The sequence below is a fragment of the Talpa occidentalis genome, unplaced genomic scaffold, assembly GCF_014898055.3.
Source record: "Talpa occidentalis isolate TD23 unplaced genomic scaffold, MPIMG_talOcc4v2.1 talOcc4.16, whole genome shotgun sequence".
In the NCBI taxonomy this organism is placed as follows: Eukaryota; Metazoa; Chordata; class Mammalia; order Eulipotyphla; family Talpidae; genus Talpa; species Talpa occidentalis.
In genome coordinates this window covers 230,445-241,905 of record NW_023601653.1, presented here as the reverse complement: position 1 = coordinate 241,905, position 11,461 = coordinate 230,445, and the positions used below count along the sequence as shown (strand labels likewise).

Sequence of the window (11,461 nt, the reverse complement as noted above, 5' to 3'; positions counted from 1 at the left end):
GCCCCTCAGGAGGCCCAGGGACCTGGCACCCCCAGACCACTCCTGCCCATGGCCCAGGGCGGCCCAGCTGCACCAGCTGCCCTTCCGTCTTCCTCGCCCGGGTCTGTTGGGGTTCGGAGGCCAAGCCAGAGCTGATCCACGGGGAGGGGAGGAAGCGGGGCCTCGGGGAAGGATGGAGTCGGCCTCACCGCCTCGCTCCAGGCTGGGTGGGGCTCAGGGCACCCCGCAGAGGGTTCCCCACCGCCATACTCCAGCACTGGCCAGAGGCCCGAAGCTGCCAGGTGGCTTCGTGGATGCGGGGAGCCCCCGGAGAAACAGCGTTCCGTGCCCCCTGGCTCCCGGGGCGCCTAGCGGCACCTCAGCCCCACCCCAGCCACCTGCGGCCCAGGAAGCCACAAGGAGTGCCATGCGTTGGGGGGACTAGGGGTGCCATGTGTGGGAGCTGTGGGGGGACTGGGGGCACCATGTGTGGGAGGCACGGGGGGACTGGGGGCACCCGTCATGGGCAGGTCTGGTGCAGGCGCTGGGCGGCCTCCAAACCCCCACTCTGCTGGGCGCCATGCAGGGCTCAGGACTGGCACAACGGTCCTGGGGTGCTGAGGCACGGGCTCCTGAGAGCCGGCAGGAGGGTAGCCCCACAAGCCACTTCTCTGGGGGTCAGCCTTCTGGCTGGTCACACAGGAGATGCGGTCCTCAGCGGCCTTGCAGCCCACACCCTCGGTGGGGCGGCCACCCACAGGCTGGAGGGCAAGAGCAGGCTGCCAAGAGGCCTGGGGCAGGCGCCATCCTCATGTGGGGGTCTCCAGCTGGCCCCCCCCATGACTCCCACCCCTGCAGCCCCCCACTGGGTCGCCTCTGGGACATGTGCCCGGAGGGCACTGCCGTGAGTTGGTAGGACAGTGACGGGCAGGCCCATCAGGTGCCATCGAGCAGTGGAGGCTCTGGGAGCCCAGTTGCCCCCCAAGAGGCTGGCTGGGGCACAGGGTCAGGCCGCAGTCCTGAACCCCAGGGCATGTGGGGGATGGGCACAAAGGGGCAGCAGCCCAGCCCAGCCAAGCCACCACAGAGACACACCCCCTGGGGACTGCAGGCCACCCCACTGCCCCCTGCTGGCCTCCCGACCAAGCAGCAGGCACGGTGGCCTCTGCCCCTGAGGCCAGAGCAGGTGGTGGTGTGGAGCAGGCTCAGCCCTGGCAGCTGCCCCTTCTGTCCTGGGCGGGGGCCAGAGGGCACAGCAGGCAACGCCTGGCCACATGCGTAGACAGATGGGCACCAGAGGGGCGGGCAGCTGAGCCGTGCCAGATCAGCCCCCACCCCGGCCACCCACCCCCAGCCTGCAGCCCGGGAGAAGGCAGGTGGGCCCAGGGGCGGTGAGCACGCAACCTGCCAATGCAGGGGGTAGCTGTGAGTTAAATGCCATCTTTACTGCTGGGGCAAGGCCGGTGCCAGCAGGGGACCAAGGCTGGGAGCATGGGGCAGCTGGGGGTGCCCGCGCGCTGCTGGGACCAGGCGCTCTGGGTAGAGGAGGAGGAGCCCAGGCTCCCTAGGAAGGGCACAGGACAGCCTGCAGGTCTCTGGGCAGGGAGCTGATGACCGTCTCCATGGACAGCCTCGCCTGCCGCAGCGTCGACTCCTTCACCGGGAGCTGCTGGCCCTGCGCCCGCACCTGCAGGGACACTGTGTCGGCAGCGGGTGGGGCGGGCAGGGCAGGCGAGGCGGAGCAGGCGGCGGCTCACCAGCTTTTCCCGAAGCTTCAGAACCAGGTCCACAATCTCCACCTCAGACTTGTCCTTCATCCACGTCTCCACGTTCTGCCAAGCACAGGAGGGCCATGCACCACCTCCGTGCGGCCCTGCCCTGGCCCCCACCCGCCCCACCCCACCCCACCCTGCCCCGCCCCGCCCTCACCGCCTCGCAGATGGCCTCGAGGTGCAGGGCCTCCAGCTGCCGGCCCATCTCCCTGCGCCGCTGTCGGTACCAGCCGTCAAAGTGCGGGGACTTGAAGAACCGCCTGTGGAGAGGTGCGGGAGGGCGTCGGCGGGCGAGGGTGGGTGTCGGCGGGGCTGGGGCTGGGGGCCTCGGGGTGCGGCCCACCTATACAGGCCTGGCCAGTCGCCCTTGCGGCTGCAGGAGAGCTGCGGCCCCGTGCGTCCCAGGCTCCGCAGGAAGTCGTCCTGGCTGAAGGGGCGGATCTGGGGGGGCATCTGAGACAGCACCGGTGTGTCCAGGGTGCGGCTTGGGACCCTTCTCCAAACCACCCCTGAGGGCCCCAGCTCCCCGCCAGGGGCAGAGCAGCGGGGTCCCCCCCCAGGGGTGCCTGGCAGGTGCAGGAGGCCCGGAGCCCCGGGCCCCCGCACACCCTCGCCTCCCCCAGCCTCTAGAAGCGGACGGCCCCCATCCCCCCGGCCCACCTTCCAGGGCACGACGATCCTCTGCAGGGGCATGAGGCTGGCCATGTATTGCTCCTGGAGGACAGGGGGTGTGAGCCGGCCCACGCCTGCACCCTGCGCCCACCCGCTGCACCCGGGCTCACCAGCGGGGCGAGGAAGCTGCGCGTGAGCTCCAGCAGGTGCCGTCGCAACAGCGCCGTCTGCGCATCTGGCGGCCTCTTCTTCTGCACGCCCTGCAGGGGCAGTGCGGTGAGCCCTGGCAGACGGGCACCCTGCCCCCCGCCGCCCCCGGGTCCCTCACCTTGCGCAGGCGGCGGAGCAGCGCCCGGTCGCGCTGCAGGTGGGCGGCGTACGCAGTGTAGAGGCCTGTGGAGGGAGAACTGGGTCCCGTCCCGCCGCCGCGCCCCCAGCAGAGGGAGGGCGCTGCGGTGAGGGGCGCACCTGGCTTGGGATCCATGGTCTTCAGCCTGGAGGGCTTTTTCAGCTTGACCTGCTTAGGAAGGTCCCCTGGGGACCACGGTGGCCTCAGCACGAGGTTCTGCCGTGGGCGGGCCCCTGAGGGCCGCTGGGTCCCTGCCCCCCCTCACCTGCCATCTTGTGCTCCCCGATGCGGAGGAAGTGGGGCCAGTGCTGGAGTGTTTTGATAAAGAAAGGGTTTGTGACTCCCAGGACCACGTTTGGTCTAGAGAGAGAGAGAGAGAGAGAGAGAGAGGGGGCAGGGGAGAGGCAAGGGGGGTGGGCGGGGAGGGGCGCGGCGGCGGGGGCGGGGGACGGGCACCTACGGGGCCTGCGTGCGGGTGGTGAACTCCTTGAACTCGCTGTCGTGGATGGTGAAGTAGGGCCGGTAGTCACAGCAGAACTTGAGGGGCTGCAGGCAGCTGCCAGGGCAGGGGTGCGGGCACAGGTGGGCACAGGTGAGGGCAGGGCGCCGGGGCCAGTGCCCTGCCCGGGGACCACCTACCTGGTCAAGGCCAGCACCAGCTCCGAGGACGTGGCCGGCGAGGGCGCCAGGACCACCAGGGGCTCCCCAAGGAGCATGAGCTCCCACAGTGTGTGCACCTGGGTCAGCACCGGTTGCAGGCACCTGTGCGGCCGGTGGGCGGGGCCTCAGGGAGCGTCCCCTCCCGGCACACTGGCGCAGCGCCCGTGGCCCCCAAGGCGTGCCCGGGACCGCCAGCTCCCCCACGGTCTCCGGAGCCACGTCTCCTGGACCCCCCAGAGCCGGCAGCGGCGGTACTCCAGGCTCCATGCGGCCCGGCCTGAGGAGCCGCTCACCCCCGGGGCCAGCAGCCCAGGCTCACCTGAACAGATCCAGCTCGTGGACACTGCTGAGGACCATGGGGGCCGGCAGTAGGTTCTGGGGGGGTCAGGCCGCGGTCAAGCCCGGCACCCCAAAAACCCCAAGCCGTACCCGTCACCCCGGGAAAGCCCCATGAGCCACAGCCCTGCCCCCAGGACACCCCACCCACGGGCCGAGAGGAGACTTGACTGGGGCCTGGCCACCCTGGGGCCCCCTGCGGCAGAGGGCAAGGCAGGGTTGCCCCCAGGAGCCAGGCCCCACCTCAGGGCCACACAGCTTTGGAGGGCTGCGCTCAGGCGGGTCCAGCCTGGATGGGACGTGCACCTGGGGACAAAGGAAAGGGCGTCAGCCAGGCCCGGTCCCTGCGCCGCCCACCCAGCCCCATGCGCTCACCTGGAGGACGATGCCCAGGACAGGCAGGTTCAGGGTCTGCCCGGGGACAGGGGCTGGCCACTGGTCGATCTCGTTACATGCTGTGGACGAGGGCCACGGTCAGGGGCCGGCCTGTGCGGAGCGGCCCGGAAGCCACCGGGCGCTACACCTGGATGTAGCTGGCCGGGGCCACGGGGCAGGGGGCACTCACCCGCCTCCAGGCAGGGCGCCATCTTGTTGAAGTACTCGGGGGCCATCAGGCTCAGCAGTGCCTGGAACAGCCGGACGAAGGGCAGGCGGGACACCAGCACCAGCGACTGCGGGCCGCAGGCCGTGAGGGGCCGCCCCACCCTCAGAGGCCGCAGACGCCCCGCGCCCCGCACGGCCGGTCGGCCAGGGCCCCGTGCCAGGCACCAAAGCCACTTACCGGCTGTTCCCACACGGCCCAGCCCTGACCCAGGATGGTTACAGGGAGGGAAGCCCCAGGGGGCCCTGACAGGGTAGGACTGGGCCCTGAGGGAAAGCCCGAGGCAAGAATCCCTGGGTCGGCCTTTGCTTCCGGTGTTCAAGCCCCGACTGAGGCAGCACAGGGCCCTCCGGACGGCAGCCGGCTGACAGCCTGGGCCTGGAGGGGCGCCTGCTGGCTCTCGGCCATGTCCCGAGGGACCCCAGGAGAGCTGGCGGAGCCCCCGCCCCCATCTTGCTGCCTGGGGTGGGGGCTGGGGCAGCAGGCCCACCGGAGGCACAGGACCCTGCCCCAGCCCACCTTCTGGAAGTAGCCCCTCTTCACGGAGCTGTCCTTCACCTGCCTGAAGTGCACGTAGCCGAAGTAGTGGGCCGGCTCCCGCTGCAAGGGGCGCAGTCACCGCGTGGGGGCGTGCCCGGGGACGTCGCCCTCGCCCCGCCATCCCCCCGTCCCCCGTGGGGGCGCACAGGGACCCAGGAGCCTTGGAGCCACACGCCCAGATGGGCAGGGTGCAGGGGTGAGGGGCGGGGAGTGGCAGAGGCAGCGGGGCTCACCTGCAGCAGAGCAGGGGCCCCGCTGTCATAGTGCCCGTCATCCCCGTGCCGGGGGCGCCGCGGCCCTCCACACTGCCGGATCCGGAAGCTGAACTGTGTGTCCCCAAGACAGCCTGGGAGAGCAGCAGCCCCCACACCCGTCACGCCGCAGCCCCTGCTCGTGCTTGGGGGGCCTTAGGGCTGGCCTCTGCCCAGTTGTACAGCCCAGGGGTGGCCTCTCCCAGTGGAGTCCCGGGGTCCTCACTCCTGCACCTGCTCTGGGGGGGCGGCCAGCCCAGCACCGCTGGGCGATCGGGGTGCCAGCGTGGGGCCGGCCGAGCCTGTACACCGACACCAGGCCCGGGGCTCGCGCAGCAGCAGGCGGCGGGCAGTGCTCGCTGGCCAGACCCAGGGCCTCGTCCTCCCCTCGGCCCAGCAGTCCCCGGGCTGCCTACCTGAGTGGGAGTCGGGGAAGGACAGGTAGCAGATGCTGCTTTTCTGAAACACACGAGAGCCGGGTGAGGGCCAGCTCGCGCCGGGGGCTGCTCCCGAGGTGCCGGAACCCACCTCCTTGTCCGTGAGCTGGACGTCGCTGGGATACACCAGCTGCGGGGACACAGCACCCGTGGGTGTGCGAGCAGGCGGTGCCCCTGCACTCCACACCTCCCAGCCTGACCCTACACTGCCTCTGCCTGCGCTCAGACAGCCCGGGGCCTCCCAGATGCAGAGCTTCAGGGAGGTCGGCTCAGAGCCCGGCCTGACCTCAGGGCCCCGCTGCCTCCACCTCCCGGCACCCCCGCCAGAGGTGCCCTGCTCCCTCGGACAATAGAGGGTGTCACGCTCCCAGGCCATGCCCTGTCTTCACTTGGACAGCACAGCTGGTGGGAGGCCCCACCCGAGCGCACCCCTGGCCCTGACAGTTCCTGCCGGAGCGACCAGCAGCCCTGGCCCACTCCCTGCAGTGAGCAGAACACCGATGCTGAGAGCCCCAGGCTCTGTGGACCCAGGCGCCAGGCTGCAGCAGCTGACGCAGAGCCTGACGTGGTGCCACATGGGGGTCACGTGGGGGCTCCAGATCTCCCTGCAGCAGGCGGGGGTCTCTCAGGGGGGGCGAAGTCTGGGCCTCGCTATGGCCCCAGCTGGGGGGCACACTCGGACAGCTCCCCAGGACGCAATGGGGCCAGGAGCCTGCCTCAGACAGGGATCCAGGGCCTGTAGGCCGGAGCCCCGTCCTGGCTCCTCCAGAGTAGGGTTGCAGCCCAAACGCAGCTGCTTCTGGGTGTGCCCTGAACCCAGGGAGGTGAGTCAACCAGGCCCTGCACCCCACGCTGAACACGCCGCCTGCTCTTTGTGCCCCCCCGGCCGCATGGCAGGACCTTTCCACCGGAGCCCACCTGCACACATGACCCCCCCATGTCCCCGAGTCAGAGGCAGCCAGCTCCTGTCCAGAGGGCCTCCCGGAGAGCGCTGCCTGAGGTGGGGTGCCCGGCTCGCTCCCCAGGAGCCAGTGCTGGACGGGCTGCAGAAGCTGGCACGGGAAGTCAGCTGCGCCCCCGCCAGGCGTCCCGGCTGGCATGTGTCAGAGGGCTGCTCTCCCCTGGCCGTACGCACCTAGGCGACACGGAGGGGGCTTGTTTTTATGACAGACTATATAGCACTCCTAAGTGTCCAAGGCTTTAGCCTCGAGGCCCATGGCTGGGTCAGCTGGGGCTCCCAGGGCGGCCCCACAAGCTGCGACAGGGCTCCAGCCCGCTCCCGCAGCATCTGACAGGGCCACGCACGTCGTCCCCACGTCTCCAGTGGAGTGTGAATCCCGGGCCCAGGGCCAGGCCGTCCAGTCTGGGCCCCGCGACCTCCCTGGGGCCTGCGGGGCCTGCGGGGCCTGCTGGCAAGCGCTGGGCCTGCCTCACTGAGTGACAGCCGAGCAGACAGCCCTGTCAAGGCTTTGGCTGGCTTTCTGGGGGAGAGGTCCCCTTGACTGCCTCCTCCTCCTCTTCCTTCAAAATGTGGCCAGCGCACCCCTTCCTGCAGCTGCTTCTGTCAGGGCTCCCAGCAGCCCTGCTCCTCCCCAGGAGCCAGCCTTGAGCTTCACCCTTTTTGCTTGGGTCCAGCTGTAAGTGGCCGAGGTCCAGGAATCCGTCCCCAAAGAAATCAGCACCTCTTCACTCTCCCTGTGATTTCATGGGCAGCAATTTGGGCAGCGGCGGGGTGGGGCTCTATGACTTTGTGGAATCCCTGATCCCCTGTGCTCAGGACCGCCCCGTAGGGCTGCGGCGGAGTGGGTGTGCAGGGAGGGGTCTGCAGGAGCCTGGGCACTGCACCAGGCCCAGAGCCTTGCCGAGTCAGCCCTCTGCTGAGAAGATGGGGTCTCCCCACACCTCTGCCCACGTGCCTCTGCATGGTCAGCTGCCTGCGTAGGGGCTGCGGGCTGCAGGGGCGACCTCCCCGGCGCACAAGAGCGCTCGGAGGGCTGGGCAGCCCGCGGCTGGGCGTGAGCAGCTTCCCAGCGTGGGGACACCTGGCTGGGTGCACTTGGGGCAGAAGGGTGGCCAGGGTGGAGCGTGCCCCCACGGGGCCTGCAGGAGCAGGGACAAAGAGCTGTGCAGGGATCTCCGAGGAGAGCCGCAGCCCCGCACTCCGGAGGCGGCTCCCGCAGGGGTGGGGCACGGGGGGAGGCAGAGTCAAGGCCTCCAGGGGTCCTGGGAGCCCCGAGGAGAGAAAGGATCAAGCCAGAGTGGAGAAGCCGGAAGAGGAGACAGACAGACCCTAGTCGGGAACGGGCAAGGGAACCACTTGGTTCCGGTCCATCCCGGTGCGAAGTCTCGGCAACGCGCCTGTCGCTCCTATGCCTGGTGCGCACTTTGCGGGCGGGGACAGGCGCAGGGTGTGCTGGGGGGGGGGGACCCCCCCGCCCCGGGCCGGTGCTGCCCGCGGGCACCGACGCTCGCGGAGGCCGGTCCACCCCGCCCCGCCGGCCCCGCCCCGCCCCGCAGGCCCCGCCCCGCCCGCCGCAGGCTCCGCCCCGCCGCAGGCCCCGCCCGCCCGCGCACCTCCAGCGCCTGGCCCAGCTCCAGGTCGAAGGTGACCACGCACACGCACTCCAGCCAGGCCGAGAAGCGCGCCCAGGGCGCTGTCGGCGCTCGCGCCCCGCAGGGGGGCTCGCCGAGGCCGCCGCGAGCCCGGCGATGCCCGGCGTCCGATGGCGCATCCATGGCGGCGGTGGCGGCCGGCGGCGTTGCCGGGGGAACGGCCTGGCGGTGGCGGCGGACGCGCGCGGCGCCGCGCCGCAGAGCAGTCGAGCGGCAACCGCGGGCCAGAGCGGCCCTGCCGCCGCTCGCACGCCCCTGGCGGCCGGAGGAGCGCGGTGCACCCGGGCGGCGCTGACCCCCGGCGCGGAGGGCGCGCGCGGGCCAGTGCGGCCGCGAGAAGGGCCGGGGGCGCGGGGGGCGCGCTCGCGGCTCGGGGCCACGGCCCTGCCGGCCGACGCGCTTCAGGCCGAGTCGGGTCCTTCCGGGGCCGAGCGCTGGTTCCGCGGGACAGGGCCCCGAAGCGCAGCCCCGCCGGCCCTGCACCCCCGCGCCCCCCAGCGTGGCTGCGGCCGCCCCCGCCACTCCCGCGCGCCCCGACCTGGGAACCCGCCTGCAGCGCGGTCTCGGCCCGGCCTCTCATGCGAACGAGCCGCCCGGGTGGGTTCCCAGCGCTTCTGCTCGTGGACGCCCCGTTGTCGTTTATGCGTCCTCGGGGGACACCTGCGCTCCGGCGGCGCGGCCGTGACCACGACGCCCGCGGACCCCCGCGGGCCCCGGCGACCGGCCGCTCTGCTCCCCGCGCGGCTGACGGCCTCGAAGACGCCGCGCGAGCCCGAAGGCCGCCGTGATCTTTAACCCGCGCCGTCGGGGCCGCGCCCGCCGCCCCCGGCGCCCCGAGCGTGGTCGAGGGTCCCCGCCAGGGCGCCCCCTTCCCGTGCTGGCCGCCTGCCGTCGCGCGGGGCGCATCTTCCGTCCCGCGCGGGAGGTGCGGCCCCCGAGGCCTTTGTGCCAGCCCCGCGCCGGGCGCAGACGCCCCTGGCGGCCCCTGCTGCCCTCGGAGGGGGCGTCACGGCTCCTCCGACGACGCTCCCAAGCTCGGGAGCAACAGCGCCCGAGGAGCGTTATGTGGCCCCGCGTGCCGGGGCTCCGGGAAGGAGCCACACCGGCTCGACCTGCCCGGGCGGGGCGGCCGTGACCGCCAGGTGGACGGGGCCGCCCTGCGGGGTGCGCGTCCGCGGGGTACACGCTCCTCCCGCGCGCGGGCTTCGGAGCTGGGGTCGGGCACCCTCGCTGGGAAGGAGCCCGCGGAGGAGCAGCCGGGGACGGGGCGCTCGGGCGCGTGGCGGGGCAGGTCGCCGTGACTGGCCCCACCGGGACAAGGGCCAGAGCGCGGCCAGGTCAGACCGCCCGAGGGCCTGGGGAGCCAGGACCCGCCCTGCGGGCGCTGGTGGGCGCGGCCCCGACGGGAGAGCGCGTCGGGGAGGCCTGGGCCGCCGCAGGCTCCGCTCAGGGCCGCTGGTGGCCCTTGTGGCGCTGGGGGCAAGGCGAGAGCCGCGGACCCGGCGGCGGCGGAGGCCCCAGACCGGCAGGGGTGCCGGCGCCCCCACCCCCGACCGTGGGCTCCTGACCCGCTCCCGACGGTCAGGCCGCGGAACGCGCCAGAAGGGAAGCCCCGGGCCCTGGGAGGCCACCCCGGGCCCGGCGAGCCCAGCGCGCGGCGAGCTGACCTGGCGCCGGCCGCCCGGGCCGCGCTCGGCCACCCCAGCGGGCGCCCCGGCCAGGGGGAGCGCAGGCCGCGGGGCAGGCGGCCGGTCGCGGGGCCCCCGAGCGCGGGACCTCCGGGCGCGCGAGGGGCGCGGCGGCCTCGCCCCTCCCGCCTGGCGGCCGGTCGCGGGGCCGGACCCACCTCGGGGAGGGGAGCCCCGCGGCTGCCGGCCCCACGCGGCGCGGGGCAGCCGGGGGGCGCGCGGCCCCGCCGCCCCCACACGCCCGCCCGCCCGCCCGCCGCGGCGCGCGCGGCCCCGCCCGGCCCGCCCGGCCCGCCCCGCCCCCGCGCGCGCCCGGCGCCGCGCCGCCATCTTGGAGCGAGCCGAGCGCCGCCGCGGCCGGAGCGGGTCCCGAGCCGGTGCCGAGCCGCCGGGGCCGGCGCTTGTCCGTGGGCGCCGCGCCCGGCCGGCCCATGTCGTGCGGCCCGCCCTGCCGTCCGGGCTTCGCCGCCGCCCGCGCCCGGGCCTCCGAGGAGCCGCCGCGCCGCCCGGCCCGCGGGGCAGGTGAGTGGGCGGCCGGCCGCGCGGCCCGCCGGCCCCGGCCGGTCCCCGCAGCCCGGCCCTCGGCGCCCGTCGGCGCCCGCCAGGGGCCCGGGGCCCGGGTCGGGGCGCGCCCGTCCCCTCCCGCGCCTGTGCCCGCGGCTCGGCGCCCGGGCCTCGCCGCCGCCCCCGCCCGCCTGCCCCGCCGCGCGGGCCCCACCCGCCCCGGGCGCCCCCGCGGCCCGGGCCCGCCGGCCCTGCTCGCTGCCCGCCGGGAGCCGCGGGGCGCGGGCGGCGCGCGGAGCTGCCGGCGGGGTCTGGGGAGCCGCCGAGGCGCGCCCCGGGCGGCGCGAGGCGGGTGGTCGCGGCCGGGGGCCGGGCGCTCGGCCGGCGCCGCGCGGAGGCGGAGCTCTCGGGCCGGGCGAGAGGGGCAGGGCGGCGGGGACAGGTGGGGACAGCGCCCGGCGCGAGCGGGAGCCAGGCGGGCGCGGCGGGGCGGGGGGTGGGGGGCACCGGGGCGCGGACTCGCGGGGGAGGGCGCCGGGGCGGGCTCTCCGTCCCCCCCCCCGCGCCCTCGGGGAGCCGCCCCGCCGGGTTGACAGCCGAGCCCAGGACAGCGGGCCAGAGCCAGGCGTTGTCCCGGCAGGTGCCTCGGCGGCCGCCTCCGCCGCACGGTTAAGGAGAAGGCTGACCTTCAGAAATATGCTTTAATAAAAATAAACGAGTTAACCGATCTTTGAAAATATATTGTATTAAGTTTTTGAGTAACTTTGAACAGCTGACACGGGACACGTGTGCGGATGCACTTTCCAATAAAGCTTTATTGGAAAAACTGGCCCAGGCGTCACCTGCCATCTCTCAGTTCCTTCCCTCTCTGCTGGAGCAGAGCGCTTTACCTTTCCTCGCCCTGGTCTCCTTGGGAGAGAGCGGGCACTTTGACATGCAGGGGGTCCCTGGCTTGTGCAGAGTTTACTGGAGGGCCTTCCTGGTGGTGCAGGGGTTAAGTCAGCTCTGTGAAGCTGTCCACAGCCTCTGCAGCGCGAGTTCGATCCCCAGCCGGCCAGGGAGCTACCCACAGGGCGCAGCAGACCTCTCCTGACTCCCCGCTGCTCCCCTCAGCAGTGG

At 73.3% G+C, this 11,461-nt stretch overlaps 2 protein-coding genes across 2 annotated transcripts in view; one reads left to right on the top strand and one right to left on the bottom strand.

Annotated features, from left to right (window-relative positions):
• Positions 1 to 1,408: 1,408 nt before the first annotated feature.
• On the bottom strand, positions 1,409 to 8,273 carry DENND6B (DENN domain containing 6B). The gene is made up of 20 exons (XM_037515139.2): positions 8,112 to 8,273; positions 5,629 to 5,667; positions 5,517 to 5,559; positions 5,083 to 5,195; positions 4,829 to 4,909; positions 4,274 to 4,379; positions 4,084 to 4,163; positions 3,952 to 4,014; positions 3,692 to 3,747; positions 3,352 to 3,474; positions 3,173 to 3,268; positions 2,978 to 3,072; positions 2,832 to 2,897; positions 2,692 to 2,756; positions 2,534 to 2,623; positions 2,412 to 2,465; positions 2,095 to 2,204; positions 1,909 to 2,011; positions 1,737 to 1,811; positions 1,409 to 1,666 (listed from the first exon to the last, which is right to left on the bottom strand). Exons 1-20 carry the CDS (start codon positions 8,271 to 8,273, stop codon positions 1,544 to 1,546), a joined length of 1,743 nt encoding a protein of 580 aa, XP_037371036.1. The 3' UTR covers positions 1,409 to 1,543.
• A 2,050-nt stretch (positions 8,274 to 10,323) lies between these two features.
• PPP6R2 (protein phosphatase 6 regulatory subunit 2) overlaps positions 10,324 to 11,461 on the top strand; it is a 32,674-nt gene continuing 31,536 nt past the window's right edge. Inside the window, exon 1 of the mRNA XM_037515138.2 lies at positions 10,324 to 10,360. The gene's annotated coding sequence lies outside the window, so the exon portion shown is untranslated. The remainder of the gene's footprint in view (positions 10,361 to 11,461) is intronic.

Coding starts and splice junctions, on each gene's coding strand:
- DENND6B (XM_037515139.2), bottom strand. CDS start 8,273: ATGGATGCGCCATCGGACGCCGGGCATCGCCGGGCTCGCGGCGGCCTC. Junction 4,380..4,828: donor AGAGGGGCTACTTCCAGAAG/GTGGGCTGGGGC, acceptor TGCGGCCCGCAG/TCGCTGGTGCTGGTGTCCCG. Junction 2,757..2,831: donor GACCATGGATCCCAAGCCAG/GTGCGCCCCTCA, acceptor CTCCCTCCACAG/GCCTCTACACTGCGTACGCC.